The sequence below is a fragment of the Musa acuminata genome, chromosome BXJ3-4 (genome assembly GCF_036884655.1).
Source record: "Musa acuminata AAA Group cultivar baxijiao chromosome BXJ3-4, Cavendish_Baxijiao_AAA, whole genome shotgun sequence".
Taxonomy (NCBI): domain Eukaryota; kingdom Viridiplantae; phylum Streptophyta; class Magnoliopsida; order Zingiberales; family Musaceae; genus Musa; species Musa acuminata.
In genome coordinates, this window is record NC_088352.1 from 42,128,346 (window position 1) to 42,144,761 (window position 16,416).

Consider the following 16,416-nt stretch of genomic DNA (forward strand, 5'->3'; position numbering starts at 1 on the left):
AATAGAATTATCAATCCTAGAATTATCAATCCAAACAATTCTAACTCAAATAACTAAGGGAGATTGCAGTTCTAAAATCATCGTTTTTGATGAAATTAAGATCAAAATGAATTTAGATATTAATAAATTTGTATTATTATTAGAAAAAAATATCGTTGATGTCTTTGGTTAGTCCGACATGATCCGAACCCATATGTGAATGATTATTTGAAGTATTTATAAGATATAAACACTGTGCTCCCAACATGTTAGATGTATAAATATCGAGGTCAAAATAATTTACATTAGTAATCTTCGAGACATATAAGTATGAAAGTAAATGATCAAGAGATGTCATCTTTTTTTCTCTGTTTTAAATGTAAGATTTTATACTTATCGTAAAGAGCACAAATAAATTTTATAATTATCTTTCGAGAAGAATGTTTATAGTTATCTTTCTTGTTATTAATAATGATATTTTTTTTTTATCATGAATATTTTTTTATTTTATCTATTTTCATTTAGTGTCATGTGACAATGACATGTCAGATAATTAACCATCAATATATCTCCTATCAACTATATAAGAGAAAAAGAATTGTAACGAACCCACCTATTTTAATTGAAAAAAAATAAAGTACTATATCAAAATACTAATTTAGATTAATAAACTATAAATCAAAAGTTTTAATTTAATGAACTCTATTTATATTTTATTTTATTTTATCGTTATTTGGTTTGAAACCGGAGCTCAATTCAAGATTCAATTTCTAGAAATCGAAACCTAATCGTATAATTTCGGTTCTTCACAGCTATCGAAAAGGTCATCATCCCAAGGGTCAAATTGATGAGAATATAATGTCATAATAAATTATTGTGTAAGAGAAAAAGAATAGTGATAGCCCGATGTCCACGTCGATTCCCTCTGCGCTCACCGACATTACAATCGTTGTGTGTTGGCATGGAGCAATCGATTGGATTGGATCGGATTGGCTGCCACGATGAATTATTGGCTGCGAAAAGGAAATCGGGATGAGCAAAAGTCCTCACCCATTCCCCGTCGTCTTAAACCCATCAAAATCCCCAACTTGCGTTGCCGACAGGCAAGAGATGACCTTTTCTTACCCGGTACCGATCACCGCTTTCATACACCTGTTCGCCTCGCAGACGGAATCAACAGCGGGGCCCGCGGATGAACCCATCATCATCCAATAAAGGAGCAATTAAAGGATGCGGGTAGCTACGTTCATGGAGAAGAAAGAGTTTTTAATAAATGAAATAGTTGACTGAGCCTGGTTACTTTCGTCGTGTACCAGGGTTAGGAAACGGACAGATCGGCAGATTACTGTGGGCTCCACGCATGTTTAATTAATATTCGCACGGGGAAGCGAACGGGTCGATGGGCCCAAACCTCTCTGGTATCTTCGATGAAAGCGTTCCACCGACGTGCGGCCATCCCGATGTCCAGGACACGTGGCACCAAGGTCGGTCGATTTCACGTGAACCCGACGCCAGGAACTCCGCGTCGACTCCGAGGGGATGAAAACACGATCGAAGGGACACAGACCAACAGGAGAAAGCCGCGTGGGCTGCCTTTCAACTAGATCGTTATTACGTGGCAACTATTTTCAGTGATTATTACGTGTCTGCTGTTTGAAAAGGTACACCAGATTTACATTTCTTCGTATCTAGGCAATTCGGTCACTGTAAGCCTCGGTGGAGGATCCCTGTCTTTGCGTCGATAAATAGGGACTCGTCACGGTTTCCATTCTCCATCGGTAGGAAGTAGCATCAGAGCAAGCAAAGAGACGAAAAAGGAATGGCAGGAATCATTCACAAGATCGAGGAGAAGCTCCATATCGGAGGAGAGCACAAGCAGGAGGAGCATAAGGAGGAAGGGCACCACAAGGAGGAGAAGCACCACACGGAGGAAGGACACCACAAGGAGGAGGAGAAGCACCACAAGGAGGAAGAACATCACAAGGAGGGAGGAGGAGGAGGAATAGTGGAGAAGATCAAGGAAAAGATCCATGGCGGAGAGGAACACGGGGAGAAGAAGAAGGAGAAGAAGAAGAAGAAAGAGAAGAAGCACGGTGAGGAGCACCATGGCGACAGCAGCAGCAGCAGCGACAGCGACTAGATCAGACTTTTGACACCTCTTGCTATGGTAAGTAAGATAGTTGTGAGCTCTTGCGATTCACGATGTTATGATGATCCTTTGTGAGATGATCATTTCCTCATCACCATGTTTTATCCTCCACTTCTCTGCAGGATATATAAGATGGAAGTGGGTTTGGGAGTGGAACTACTTTGCTTTGCTGCTTGATCCTTTCTTGTAATAATAATGAATGTAATATGAAATAAAGCATCTAATTGCTTACTATTTTTCTTGATGTGTTTCTGCTGGGACACTTGGAATCAATTTACTATTGAACACATCTAATCAGGAAGAAAAGTTGTCGCCAATGGTCTGATGGACACCACTCCATCGGTTGTTTCTTCAAACAAAAGAATATATCATGGAGATTGCTACCTGTCATTTACATCGACGACAATCTAAGAAAGAAGCTGATGTGTCTTGCTTGTGAAGAAGACAATTTTGGGTCATGATGTAAGCATGTTATAGCCAATCTCCAGCAACACCACCCTGAAAGCAGGCACTCGAAACGAAAATTAGCTTTCATGGGCGGTGTCAGCTTCTGCAAGAGGAATCCTCTCTTGGATCTTTAGCAGAGCCGGAAAAATCATATCTTTACCCACTTGTTGAACAGTAACATCATACAACATTTGGTTGATAAAAAAACTGGCTTTTTTCCGGGCCAGATTCAGTGAACAATTGTGGCCAGCAGATGTTTCCTATTAGCTTGTGTAATAAGATTCCCGTAAGATTTTGTTTTTGAATTACTCTATTGTTTATGCAAGTCTTAGATCTGCCCTTCAATATGTACCTACTTTCTTCCCCACATTCTTAGAACACTACTGGTTGCCGCAAAATAACCTGCTGCATCAGCTTGTGTTCAGTTTTCAGCTGCTTACCATAAACCAACAACAATGTGGAAAAGCTTGCTTGGGTGTTTTGTGTTCATGCCAAATGATCTCGGACTACCATAAGTCTGAAAACTTCAGACGAGTCTGCTCCCAGCATTTGTAATGCGAAATCTCAACTTAAAGTTGTCGTTTATCAGTTTTATTTATTTCATATTATTAATTTTATATTTTATGTTTCTTTTAATAGTCTAGTATTATTAGTTAGTAAATAAATACATTTTAAGTATATGAAATTATCAACCATCCAGACTGGTGGTATCATCGCCTAACCCCTGTTAGGGGCGGTACAATTGCTCAGACTCATAGTATGATTGCCTGACATAGTCTCGAATATTATACCACGATGATGAAACTCCTTGGGGTGACCTAGTTGGCCCATAATTGGATTGGATTGGTACTAACTACGATTCCTAAAATATATTCTAAGTTAAATTAAGTTCGTAAGTCTATTCTTTCGACAAGCTTTTCTTTAAATAATGAAGTTGTAGGGTTTGAATGCCTAAAAGACATATACGTTGAAGATGAGGATTTAAAATATGCTTGCGAGAAGCATTTGATGAATTTGATTTTCGATGATTACTTATTTATATGTAATAAGTTATGCATGGTAGTATCCTTATAAGAAAAAAATATTCGAAAAGCAATTGATGAGTTTGATTTTCATATCCATGAAGGTTACTTATTTATAGGTAATAAGTTATGCATTCCAAGCATATCCTAACGAGAAAAAATTATTTGAGATCTACATAGAAGAGGTTTCGGACAAAACAAAACAATAGCTAGTATGGAGAAAATATACTTTTGACCATAACTAAAATGGGATATTGGTTATTTTGTAATAGAATATTTGACTTATCAAATGAGTCAATCACAAAACACTGGTTTCTATATGTCATTACTAGTTCTAGAAGACATTTAGGAGAATTTATCGTTGACTTTTGTATTAGGATTACAAAAAATTGAGAGGAGAGTTGATTTTGTATTTGGATTTTGTATTTGTGGTTATTGAAAGACTTCATAATACATATTGTTAGGCTATTCTTTTAAGAAGTTACGTGACTACATAAGGTACCAAAATCAATCACTTTTTGATAGAGATTCTAAATTTCTATCCCATTTTTGGTTGATCTTGTGGAAAAGATTTGATACCAGTTTAAAGTTTGTAGTGATTCGATACATTTGTAGTGATAAATCAAGATAATAAGATTTCACACTCTTTCAAGCTGAATTTACTTATAACAAAGCATCATCATTCTATATATTGTTTAAAAGAAAGTATCAAAGCTAGATTTAGTTTACCTACCAAAAGCTCTTAGAATGAGTGTAGCAGACAACAACATAACTAAGCAAATACAATCAACCCAAGCTGAAGTGAAAAGGAAATTGGAAACTATTAATGCTAGGTACAAGGAAACAGTTGATAAGAACAGAAGAGATAAAGTATTCAATGAAAGAGATATAGTTATGGTATATTTGCAAAAAGAGATATTTCTCATAGATACTTACAATAAATTAAAGCCGAAGAAATATGACCCCATAAGGTCTCAAAGAAAATCAATAATGATATCTATGTAATTGATTTACCAAATGATTAAGAAATCTCAAATGACTTCAATGTTATAGACTTGTATAACAACTTTCCCAAGTGAGAATATATTATATCTAGATATAAACTCGAGTAAGTTATCGAATGAATTACTATATAGTGGAATGAATTAATACGAAATAAGCAGAAGAAAACTATTCTTTAAGGAGCCTAAAATTATCACTTATCAATTTTATGTTTTATATTTTTTTCAATAGTCCCACGTTATTAATTTTATATTTTATATTTCTTTAAATGGTCCCACATTATTAATTAACTAATTTTCAAGACCTAAAACTAATATAAATAAAGATATCCTCTAAACGTGTCAAATCTTTAAAAAAAAAATCTTTAAATATTATTAAAATTTCTCCTTCATAAAGAGTTAGATTTTACTCGGCAGGTCAGTTGCTATATATATTTTTTCTTATTTTCATTGCCGCATCGTTACAGTTTCTGATTTGATAAGCATTTACTTATTCCCTAAACCAATAATGCTAGAAGTCATAGTAGAAGGTCCATTCACGATAAGCTCAGCTGCTTGCACTTGATCAGATGGTTCATTTCTGCATCCAATAAACATACACAAAGCTTATTTCTTTACCTCATGTACAACTCACAACCAAAAGCTTCCAAGCTATAATGCCTTGTTCTTTATGCTCCCTTGCACCTAATTTATTGTCGTTTGGAAGATGAGTAGAGGTTTTCTTCTCATGGACATCAAATTTGGTCCCATGAAGAAATTAAGGGTGCAACCATTGAGTGCTCAGATCGTCAAAGCACCCATCTAACTTGATCGAGATGTTCCTAATAGTTCACCATGGATTACAGGTATTGTTTGACGATTTGTGATCCAAAGTCATATTGCTTTTGACACTCTTAAATCTTCCCTTACAGTGACTCAAAAAATGACTCTGATTAAGTATCTTCAAGGATCCCTGGAAATCTACCCGTGTTCTTTTGATGTGATAGAGTTAAGAGGAAGTAGTAACTACATGTAGCAATCATAGTTGGTATACCTAAGCTAATTGAGATTGCCAATCTAAATGCAGTGACTAAGTCCATACTCCTCCGGATGAGTGGCCAGGAACTTTCATACTTTCTGCTCACCAACTCAGCAGCTTTGGATCATCCAAAAAAACTTCTTTTTTTGATGGATAAAAATTTCTACTTTGTGTAGGCTTCCCCAAGTAAAGGTTTTAATTTTTCAAAAAGAAGGTGGCGTAGTAATATTAGAAAAAATAAATTAAGTCGATTAATATATTTGACATTATGGGTCTAATTGATCCAAGATGTTGCTCATTCCCTTCCTCTATCATTGTCTTACTTTTATATAGTCACTCCTTTTCATAATAATATATTTTCTTTTTTGATATTTTTTGGTCAGATAACCCAATAAATTTCAAATTATATATTTTGGTCATCAAATGTTATGATTTCTTTTTGCAATCAAATAATATTTCACAACTGTATTTTTGTTGAATGATTTAATCGATTTCTATAGAATTTTTATATTTATATTTTTTATAAAAGATAAATATAAGCTCAAATTATGTTTGAAATCTGAGTGGGAGTGACCCAAACACATGATCCAATTCATCATAGGAAATATAGAGAATAAAACTAAACGAATCATAATAAAAAAAATTGAGAACCGATGGAATAAAAAAAATCATATTTTTTTCATAAAAAAATTTCTAATTTTCTCCGCTTTCATTTTGTATTTTGAAAACTATTATAATTTATGATGTCATGCTGATGTCACTCGGTCGAATTAACCATCGAGCCGGGCAAATCGGTTCACCATCCGGTCCAGTTTCAGAAACGTGACCGTGAGAGTTACTGAGTATTGCATTAATTCTTCCACACCTAATTATAATCATTAACGCTCGATCTAAAGAGCCATTATGGTCACAAGCACTCCATCTAAAATAAACCTTCCACACCCAATCTAAAAGCATTAACATGGAATGCACCATCAGAAAAGAAAAGAAGAAAGAGAGCTTTGACATGCTTGTCCACCACCTACAACACTCCACCCATTAGTCATTGATAGGGCACTGTCGCACCAACCGCTTCACCTACTATAACCAACCATCTCATTAGTCAATAATATTTTATTGTTTATATGAAAGCCTCTATAATTCATATGAATCTTAGCACCGTATGGTTATGTATATGACTTCTTTCCTCTGTTTTCTTCAATTATAGTCCATTTTGCTCCACCAAACCCATAAACCAAAAGAAAAATAAGAGTATGTGATTGCCTTTTATGAATAAAAGGAAGAAAATAAATGAGTATGAGTAGAATATATAATAAACAGATTTACTATCAGCATTAATAATATATACCTATAATACTTCATCAATCAAATCTAAGCATATTTAGGACTCAGTGCATAAAAATAACAAATCGAGGGGCTTACGTGAAAAATTAAAAGCGTGGAAAACGTTTTTTTGTTTACTTTTTTAATCATCACACATAAACACGAAACATATAAAGTGTTTTTTTGTTTTTGTTTTTTTGGTCTTTTTGTTATCGGTGCCTCCCTCCATAAATACCGCTGCAGATCTCCACTCACCCTCGCGCTTCCCTTCCATCCATTCTCTCGCTTGCTGTTCTCTGGGACCGCTTCCTCCGCCGCTCGCCAGGGTGAGCTCTCCTCTCCCGCGACTCTCTCTTCTCCACTGGGGCTCTGTTAAGTCCCTTGTACTCCTTGCCCGTCCGCACGGGTTTCTTCTCGCGCGTCATTCGTCTTTCTTAACTCATAGAGAGCTCCTTTCTGGGTTAGATCCGATCTAGAGCTGTGGCTTCGTCTTCCTTTTCTCGAGTTTATATATCGGTCAGTGTGCCTCTCTGTTGCTTGATGCTGGATTTATGGCGTCATTATTTGGATTCTTGACTTTTTTTTTTGCTTAGTGGACTGCTTTTATCGAAACCTGTCCTGGATCCTCGATGCGCTTTGGATCTGTTTTGTTTGGTTGTGAATCTTGATTATAATGATGTACTTTTTGTTAGATCTGGGTTTGCCCGTGTGATGCTTGTCGTTTTGGTTCCGAGCCGATTCGGAAAGCTCTTGATCTTACTTTTTAGTGAATGTTAGATGTCAGATCCGCAGCTTTTATATTCAATTGGCTTTCTGATGAGTAAGATGAGTAGATCTGGTGCTTTTGGCGTAAAATATGGAACTTTTTCGCCCAATTCATGTCCCATTACTTCAGAGTGGTGATTTCCTATAGATCTGAAGTTGCTTTAGTTTTGTTTCTGATATCTAGATCTGCATTCACGGTTTATTGTTCTCATTATCTGACTGGCCTATCTGTTTTGCACTGTTTTCACTGAGTACATTGCTTGCTTACGACTATCTACTGACAAATTTTGTTTCTTTTCCATCTTTAATTTACTTGCTTGAAGAAATTGTTAAGAGTTTAAAATATAAGTTGGGTTCTGTCCTTAATCTTTTAGGATAAGTGGTAATGAACTCATCATCTTATCATAGTATCAGAGAAGGTCTTGAGTTTGAACTCCGTTATCTGCGCAAAGATCATTAGTGTTCCACGAGCAATAAAGGGGGATGCTAAGAGTTCGAACCTAAGCTGGGCTCTTTGGCTTAACCAGTATCTTGCACTTGGGTTCATATGTCAAGCTCATTGATCTTTCATTGGGCATGCATGTGTGGACTGATGTTAGAGTTTAAATATAAGTTGGGCCATTGCTTGCACCGTTAGCTCCCACTTTCATCCAAGCCTGTTAACTTTTCAGTCGTCTGCATGTTAGTGGCTGTTAGAGTTTATTACAACTTCATCTCTTTCCACTCAGATTAAGATTTTAGGATAAGTGGCAACTTGACTCATCATTTTATAACTCTTATTATGAGGAGTAAAATGGCCTATCATTACCTTTTTGTAGCTTTTTTCTTTGTGGTTTTCATGTCTCTGTTACTTTCAGAGCTTGAATGTCTAAATGGCCTACCACTATTCTCCTGTAGCATTTTTCCTTGTGGTTTTGTCTCTCTATTACTTTTGAGTTTCAATTTTTGTGACTCATTGTTCTAAATGTTCTGATCATTTTTCGATCTCTAAAATTTATTTATATTTTTATGTTATATATGACTGCAAATAACCTTTCTTTTGAATTTTCTACCAAGCAATGAATTCTTTAATTATTTATTTTTGCCAACTTTTTGCATGAGAAAATGACTCCCTATGTAATAGGGTATCCAATCCTATGATTTGGACAATTTTGTATGGTTTACAATCCTAGAAATTTGCACCATTTGCATATATTGGTACTTAGTGGTCCATTAGTCAAAGATGGTGCCTTTACCCTTCTTTCTGAAGGACAATTTTTATGCAGATTTAAGTAATTTTCTTTGAGTTTTCACTTATTTCCTGCACATGAAGTCACAACAGGTTCTCTTGCCTAATATGTAGAGAGTTTCATTCATAAATATTTACATGTACAGAAATTTGGTTATCCAGCTGTCATCCATGGAAAATGAGATGTAGCTAAACATTTATTTAGGTTTTTTTGGGAATATAGATCAAGAAAAAAAATGCTACTATGTTTTTCCTTGAATTTAATTGATCCAATATTGCTGTTGTACTCTTTGTTGTTGTTATTTGCCTTAAATGAATGAATTTGATTCTTTATCATTAATTATATTTTCTTCTCTGTGTGTATTTAGAAAGATGGCTTCTCACATTGTTGGATATCCTCGCATGGGGCCTAAGAGAGAACTCAAATTTGCATTGGAGTCCTTTTGGGATGGAAAGAGCACCGCTGATGATTTGCAAAAGGTTGCAACTGATCTCAGGCATTCGATATGGAAGCAGATGGCTGATGCTGGGATTAAATATATTCCTAGCAATACTTTCTCTTACTATGATCAAGTGCTTGATACCACCGCAATGCTCGGTGCTGTTCCAGAGAGGTACAACTTCACTGGTGGAGAGATTGGGTTTGATATCTATTTCTCTATGGCCAGGGGAAATGCCTCTGTCCCTGCTATGGAGATGACCAAGTGGTTTGACACTAACTAGTAAGCATCTCAAGCTTCCCAGCATCTAAAATTTATAGTAATTTGATTTTTTTTTTTTTTTTTGCTGACAATCTAACATATTCTCTTAATTTAGTCACTTCATTGTTCCTGAGTTGGGTCCAAACACAAAGTTCTCCTACTCTTCTCACAAGCCAGTGTCTGAGTACAAGGAAGCAAAAGCTGTATGTAACTGGATTCTTTTTCTTTCTTTACTTATTTTGTCAATTTCTATGCTTGTGTTTGTGGATTTTATCTATTTTGGCATTGCATATTTCTACTGAAATTAACAAGGTTTGCCATGTTTCACCTTCGTTTTAGTTGTTAGGTGAAATTGAAATTGACATTTTGGTTCTTATCAGATCCAATTTCTGGAGTGTTTAATCCAGAAATTATGTGAGGATGTGAGACTTTCCATGATTCTCTATTGCCGCTTACTCATTGCTATCATTATTTATCATATCATTGGAAAAACACACAAACATATGTAAAAAAGGATGGTGGTGTTATGCCTTCCAATAGCCCGGCGTACCTTGCTGAATCAATTAACATAAAGTGATTCATTAATGTGGATGTGTAATTTATCACACTGTTTTGTGGTTATATTAATTTCTCAGTATTGACTTATGCGCTTATATGCATAAAAGGCTTTTAGTCTTTCTTCTATGTTGCATGAACTAGTTCAAATGTCAAGGTGCAAATGTTTCCATGTTCATCCAACAACTCCTAGTCCCTGTGATTATAGTAGTTGGGTGATTGGAGATAGTTATTTGTAGCTTCAAAATTTTAGTGTCTAGTTGTATACTCTGGATGCAGTTTAAGCGGTAGCTAAGCTTGTTATATATCCCATTCATGCAGCTTGGAATTGAGACAGTTCCGGTGCTTATTGGTCCTGTGACTTATCTGTTGCTCTCAAAGCCTGCTAAAGGTGTTGAGAAATCATTTTCTCCTCTTTCACTTCTTGGAAGTATTCTGCCGATTTACAAGTATGGATCCATAATATGCTTCTAAGCCACTTGTTTGATTTTTTTCCTTATTTATTCTTTAGTTGTATATTTATAACATCACCATAAACAGGGAAGTTATTGCTGAGCTGAAGGCAGCTGGTGCTTCATGGATTCAGTTTGATGAACCAACCCTTGTAATGGATCTCGAGTCTCACCAATTGGAAGCATTTACAAAGGCCTATACAGAACTGGAATCTTCATTGTCTGGCTTGAATGTGCTTGCAGAGACTTATTTCGCAGATGTCCCTCCAGAAGCATACAAGTTAGTTTGTTCTTTTTTTTTGTTAATTTACCATATTGCATAATTATTGCAGTTCATCATTCTTTGCTTTTTCAGGACCATCACTGCCTTGAAGAGCATCTCAGGCTTTGGATTTGATCTCGTACGTGGCACCAAGACACTTGACTTGGTCAAAAGTGCAGGCTTCCCTGCTGGCAAGTATCTTTTTGCTGGAGTTGTGGATGGAAGAAACATCTGGGCAAATGATCTTGCATCCTCTATCAGTACACTTGAGACTCTTGAGGCCATTGTTGGAAAAGGTATATATTATTTATTTCTTCTATTTCTTTCCAGCTAGAGTTATTCTGAGTTGCTCCTGATGGCATATGCTGGTGTCTGTAGACAAGCTTGTTGTCTCGACGTCATGCTCACTCATGCACACTGCTGTTGACCTTGTCAATGAAACAAAGTTGGATAGTGAGATTAAGTCATGGCTCGCTTTTGCCGCACAGAAAGTGGTTGAAGTTAATGCGCTGGCTAAAGCATTGGCTGGCCAGAAAGATGAGGTACTTATAAATGCCAATTGTTCCAACTGTCTTCTTTTCACAGCTTATAGAGCCATAACAATTTCCTGACTTGCATAATCAACTCCTTCGCTAAATCCCTTGTCACAACTTTGGATGTTAGATGAGACATTAGTTGAAGCCTTTGTGCATGACAGAGCCATTTAGGTTTTTACATGGTCTGGCTGTTGGTTTGTGTATGCAGGCTTTCTTCTCAGCAAATGCTGCCGCTCAAGCTTCAAGAAAGTCATCTCCTAGGGTGACCAATGAAGAAGTTCAAAAGGCTGTGAGTATTATATATTTTAGGTTATTTATGGTTTCTTAGAATGGTTTAACATTTTAATGGTGGCATTGCCTTGCAGGCTGCTGCTTTGAAGGGTTCCGACCATCGCAGAGCTACAAATGTTAGTGCCAGACTGGATGCACAACAGAAGAAGTTGAACCTACCAATTCTTCCTACGACCACAATTGGTTCATTCCCACAGACAATGGATCTTCGAAGAGTCCGACGTGAATACAAGGCAAATAAGTAGGTGTTCTCTGATATATTTCCAGTTTTGTTGCAATCTCTGGCTCCTGTATTATTCTTGTATTCATCATCATGTATATTTGCAGAATTTCTGAGGAGGAGTATGTGAAGGCCATCAAAGAGGAAATCAGCAAAGTTGTCAAGCTCCAAGAAGAACTTGACATCGATGTCCTGGTCCATGGAGAGCCCGAGGTGAGCTTGTAGGGAACATTAGCTAGTTAAGAAGATATGAAGATGTCCTAGAGCAGCATTTAAAGATGACTGAAATTACTGCACAATATAGACTTGTAGTATCAGTTCTCTTAATCAAGAACACAATTTTCTAGTTTTTAAGATCTGGTTCATTGCTAAGCAAAATCTTGCTTCTTTTTACTACCAGAGAAACGACATGGTTGAATACTTTGGGGAGCAGTTATCCGGCTTTGCTTTCACCGTCAATGGTTGGGTGCAATCTTATGGGTCTCGTTGTGTTAAGCCTCCCATCATTTATGGTGATGTCAGTCGTCCCAAGGCCATGACTGTTTTCTGGTCTAAGATGGCTCAGAGTATGACTGCTCGACCAATGAAGGGAATGTTGACCGGCCCTGTAACAATTCTTAATTGGTCATTTGTCAGGAATGACCAACCAAGGTGAGCAGGATTGTTTGCTAGAGATATGCTTGAAATTTTGGAGAAGATTGCCTATGTTCTGTTAATCAAAATCTCATAATATTTTGTGCTTGCCACCAGGTTTGAGACATGCTATCAGATTGCCCTTGCTATCAAGAAAGAAGTCGAGGATTTGGAAGCTGCTGGTATTCAGGTAAGTATTTAATTTCTTGACAGATTTTCTTGAAATTATGGTTTTGAACTTTTGCATTAAGGGGTTTTAATAGAGAAAAGATTGGAAGATAGATGTTTCTGGGCCAAAACTTGAATTTGACTGGACTAGGTAAAACACAATAATTATTTTGTCCGGTTTTAGTCGTTTTATGAAATTATCAAGTCAATTTGTTTGATCATAGCCATCCGAGACAAGTTTTAATAGTTGATAATCTGTGTAAACAACTCCATCTCTCTTCAGCATTTCCATGCCTCGAGTGACAATCGATATAAATTCTCTCTAGTCCTGCATGGTTATTTACCATCCATGTGTAACACATGCACACAAAAATCAAGTACTAATGTAAGGCGTTGATGAGTAAGAGACCCTTTCTTGGAGTTTAGGTGAAGATAAATTGGGCTTTGCTAACATTACTTGTTTCTGTCCTAAAAAAATATAGCTTCTATGTGCTTCATGATTCCTTTTTGTACCATATTTAATTTGCAAAAGAGAACACATAGCAGCAACTAATATTTACTCCCCATGACCTGTAATTCACAAACAATTACCTCACTTTTCCGGCTACCACAAAACTGTTGGTTCTTCCGTTGCTAATCTGCAGGTTATCCAGATAGATGAAGCAGCTTTACGAGAAGGCCTTCCCCTTCGCAAGTCGGAGCAGGCTTTCTATTTGGATTGGGCTGTCCACTCCTTCAGGATCACCAACTGTGGTGTCCAAGACACAACTCAAGTATGCTTAGAGATTTGTTTTAATCTGAGATATCTTCATTTGCATGACTGGACCATCTTGTCTAACAACACTTTCTCGTACAGATTCACACCCACATGTGTTACTCCAACTTCAACGACATCATCCACTCCATCATCAACATGGATGCTGATGTCATTACGATTGAGAACTCGCGTTCTGATGAGAAGCTCCTCTCTGTATTCCGTGAGGGAGTGAAGTATGGTGCTGGCATTGGTCCGGGTGTGTATGACATCCACTCTCCAAGAATACCATCGACAGAAGAGATCGCTGACCGCATCAACAAGATGCTTGCTGTTCTTGAGACCAACATTCTCTGGGTTAACCCTGACTGTGGGCTCAAAACCCGCAAATACGCCGAAGTCAAGCCTGCTCTTACCAACATGGTTGCTGCAGCCAAGCTTCTTCGCACTCAACTCGCCAGCACCAAGTGAGACAACCAATGTTCCTAATCCAAAGAAGAATTTCTCTAATTTTTTTCTCAATAATTTTCGTCTACGGCGCCTGCGTTGAACCTGTTGTTGTCGAAATCAGGTTTATGTTCTATTAGTATTTCCATTTCTTGTCTATTTTTTTGAGAAATTTTGACGTTGTTGTCTTGTGGACTTCCCCGTGTTTGAAAGCCAGCAGGTATGTTAAGATTTACAACGAAATGAGATGGTGGCAGTTGTTATTCTTGTTTTTAATCTTAAGCTCAAGAACCTTTTGATTAATATGTCCCTGATTTCTTTTTCTTTTCTTTGATTACCTCAAGCAAAGCAAGCACAATTGAGTTGAACTTGCAATGATTGCTTAAATAGCTTAAAATTTTAGTATATTGGTTTATAAATAGTATCAATTATTTGGATCATTATTTGTCTACATATTTTTGTCTGTTAATAATTTATTCTTGTTGGTATTGCCACAAAAATGCTATTAGAAAAAATGAGAAAGTAAACTTCAATCTGACAACATATTTCACATGTATTTTCAATAATACTATTCAAAGTTTGGTTTGCCTATTAATCATCATGTGCATTTATTTATTTATTTCACTTTTCATTTCAATATAAAAAATATGATTAACAAAAAAATTGTGTAAAACAATTAGAAAATATTTTAATGTCAAATCACTTACAGATTCAAATGCAAGTATCTTACTCACATCCAGTACCTAAGTTTATCAATATGGACAGATCATTTTGACTGCATGATATCTGAGACTCATGCCAAGTGTTAGTAGAATGCAACAAATATGTCCTCGTGCCATCTTAACACATCTATTCGAACATATTTCCATAAAATTTTAACTTGTGTCAGAAAACACATTTTGATTTACGTTTATTTTTCTTTCATCTTAGTCACCCCAATAATTACTTGTGAGTCAATAAAGAAAATGTGAAGATGCATTTAAAATAAAAGCATAACAATAATAATAATGAGATAGTGTTGGCATAAATCTATAGTTATGATATTATTATACGAAAAATTTTAATGTCATAAGCTAAAATCAAATAACGATAGATAAAATTTATGATACGTATCTTTCGATATTATTCAGAAAACTTTTATCTGATCTACAAACATATCATTGTCGAATCCAAAACTTACATCAATATCGATTTATAAGAAGAATTTTTTATTTTTTTTCTTCCTTTTTTTTTTCCTTCACATGATTCCACTGTTAGTGATGAAATAAGTATTAAGGGAAATTAAGAATAGATCTATAATCTTGATACATGATATTTTATTCCTATGATTCTTGTTATTTTATAGATGAGGACAAATGATTTATGATGATAATTAGAGCTAATTATATATTATCTCATTTAGTTATTTACCTTTAGCAACCCGATCTCTATGCTTTAAAAGTTATATTGACATTCCTATTATTATAAAAGTAAACATGTAGATTTACTTATCATAATATCATCGATTTTATCGACGAAAATATGAAAATAAAGAGTAAAAAAGTAATTTTAACATTCTAGTTGGTTGTGATGGTGAATGACGATATTGTTGGGGGCCATGGATGAGTGTTATAGATGAAAAGAGTGATGGGGAGAGGTGAGGGCAACTCTGCATCTACGTCAACATCAACATAGTTATTGAGCAATGACAGGATCGCTCGATATCTGCATCAACACCAATAACAATGTAGAGTGATGAAATAGTCGTCAATGTAGATGTCGAGCGACGCTGCTTTGCATGTATAAACATCGACGTAGTTACCAAGCAAAAAAAGAGCCACTCAGCATCTACATCAATGTCGATGTAGATGTAGAGCGACGAAAGGTCCATCGATACAAATGCATAACCTCGCATCCTTTCTATATACTATAATACTATTAGTCTTTTCTAATATAATCTATAATAATTTTTATAATTTATTTTTGTTAAGATAATAATATTATTATATTTAACTATAATATATATAAACATAAATATAATTAGGCCAATAGATACAAATAATTTTAATTAAGTAAAATAATATTAATAAATATTAATCTAAATATGCATCATATCTTTTATAAGTTACTCCAAAATGTATTAGACTTATTTGCCACATAAATCTAACATTAAAGCTTTAAATTATTAGAGAAAGATTTAATAAAGCTATCTAGATACCAACAAAAATTATTTGGTAGGAATACAATTAAAAATTAATGATTTAAGATTTTTTTCATAAAAAATAATATAAATAAAAAATTAATTAATATTAAAATATCTCAAATCAAAGGAAGCTTCTAAGAGGACAAATAAATTGACCTTATAAATATGAAAGCTTTAAATTGTTAGAAAAAAAGTGGATAAAGTTATCTTTCTAAAGACAAAAGAAGGTTTGTTTAGCATGCATATAATTGAAAATTAATGATTTAAGAATTTTTCATTAAAA

General features: G+C 35.3%; 2 protein-coding genes across 2 annotated transcripts; both read left to right on the forward strand.

The window, feature by feature from the left end:
* The first annotated feature begins 1,733 nt into the window (after window positions 1–1,733).
* Window positions 1,734–2,362, forward strand: LOC135634767 (protein SRC1-like). The gene is made up of 2 exons (XM_065145333.1): window positions 1,734–2,146; window positions 2,251–2,362. The coding sequence occupies exon 1, from the start codon at window positions 1,799–1,801 to the stop codon at window positions 2,117–2,119; it is 321 nt and encodes a 106-aa protein (XP_065001405.1). The 5' UTR covers window positions 1,734–1,798; the 3' UTR covers window positions 2,120–2,146; window positions 2,251–2,362.
* Window positions 2,363–7,157: 4,795 nt separating this feature from the next.
* LOC135636635 (5-methyltetrahydropteroyltriglutamate--homocysteine methyltransferase 2) lies at window positions 7,158–14,227 on the forward strand. The gene is made up of 14 exons (XM_065148506.1): window positions 7,158–7,265; window positions 9,301–9,654; window positions 9,749–9,836; window positions 10,510–10,637; window positions 10,729–10,920; window positions 10,996–11,198; window positions 11,281–11,444; window positions 11,647–11,727; window positions 11,804–11,970; window positions 12,057–12,162; window positions 12,350–12,600; window positions 12,700–12,772; window positions 13,395–13,523; window positions 13,607–14,227. Exons 2-14 carry the CDS (start codon window positions 9,305–9,307, stop codon window positions 13,973–13,975), a joined length of 2,301 nt encoding a protein of 766 aa, XP_065004578.1. The 5' UTR covers window positions 7,158–7,265; window positions 9,301–9,304; the 3' UTR covers window positions 13,976–14,227.
* The last annotated feature ends 2,189 nt before the right edge of the window (window positions 14,228–16,416 follow it).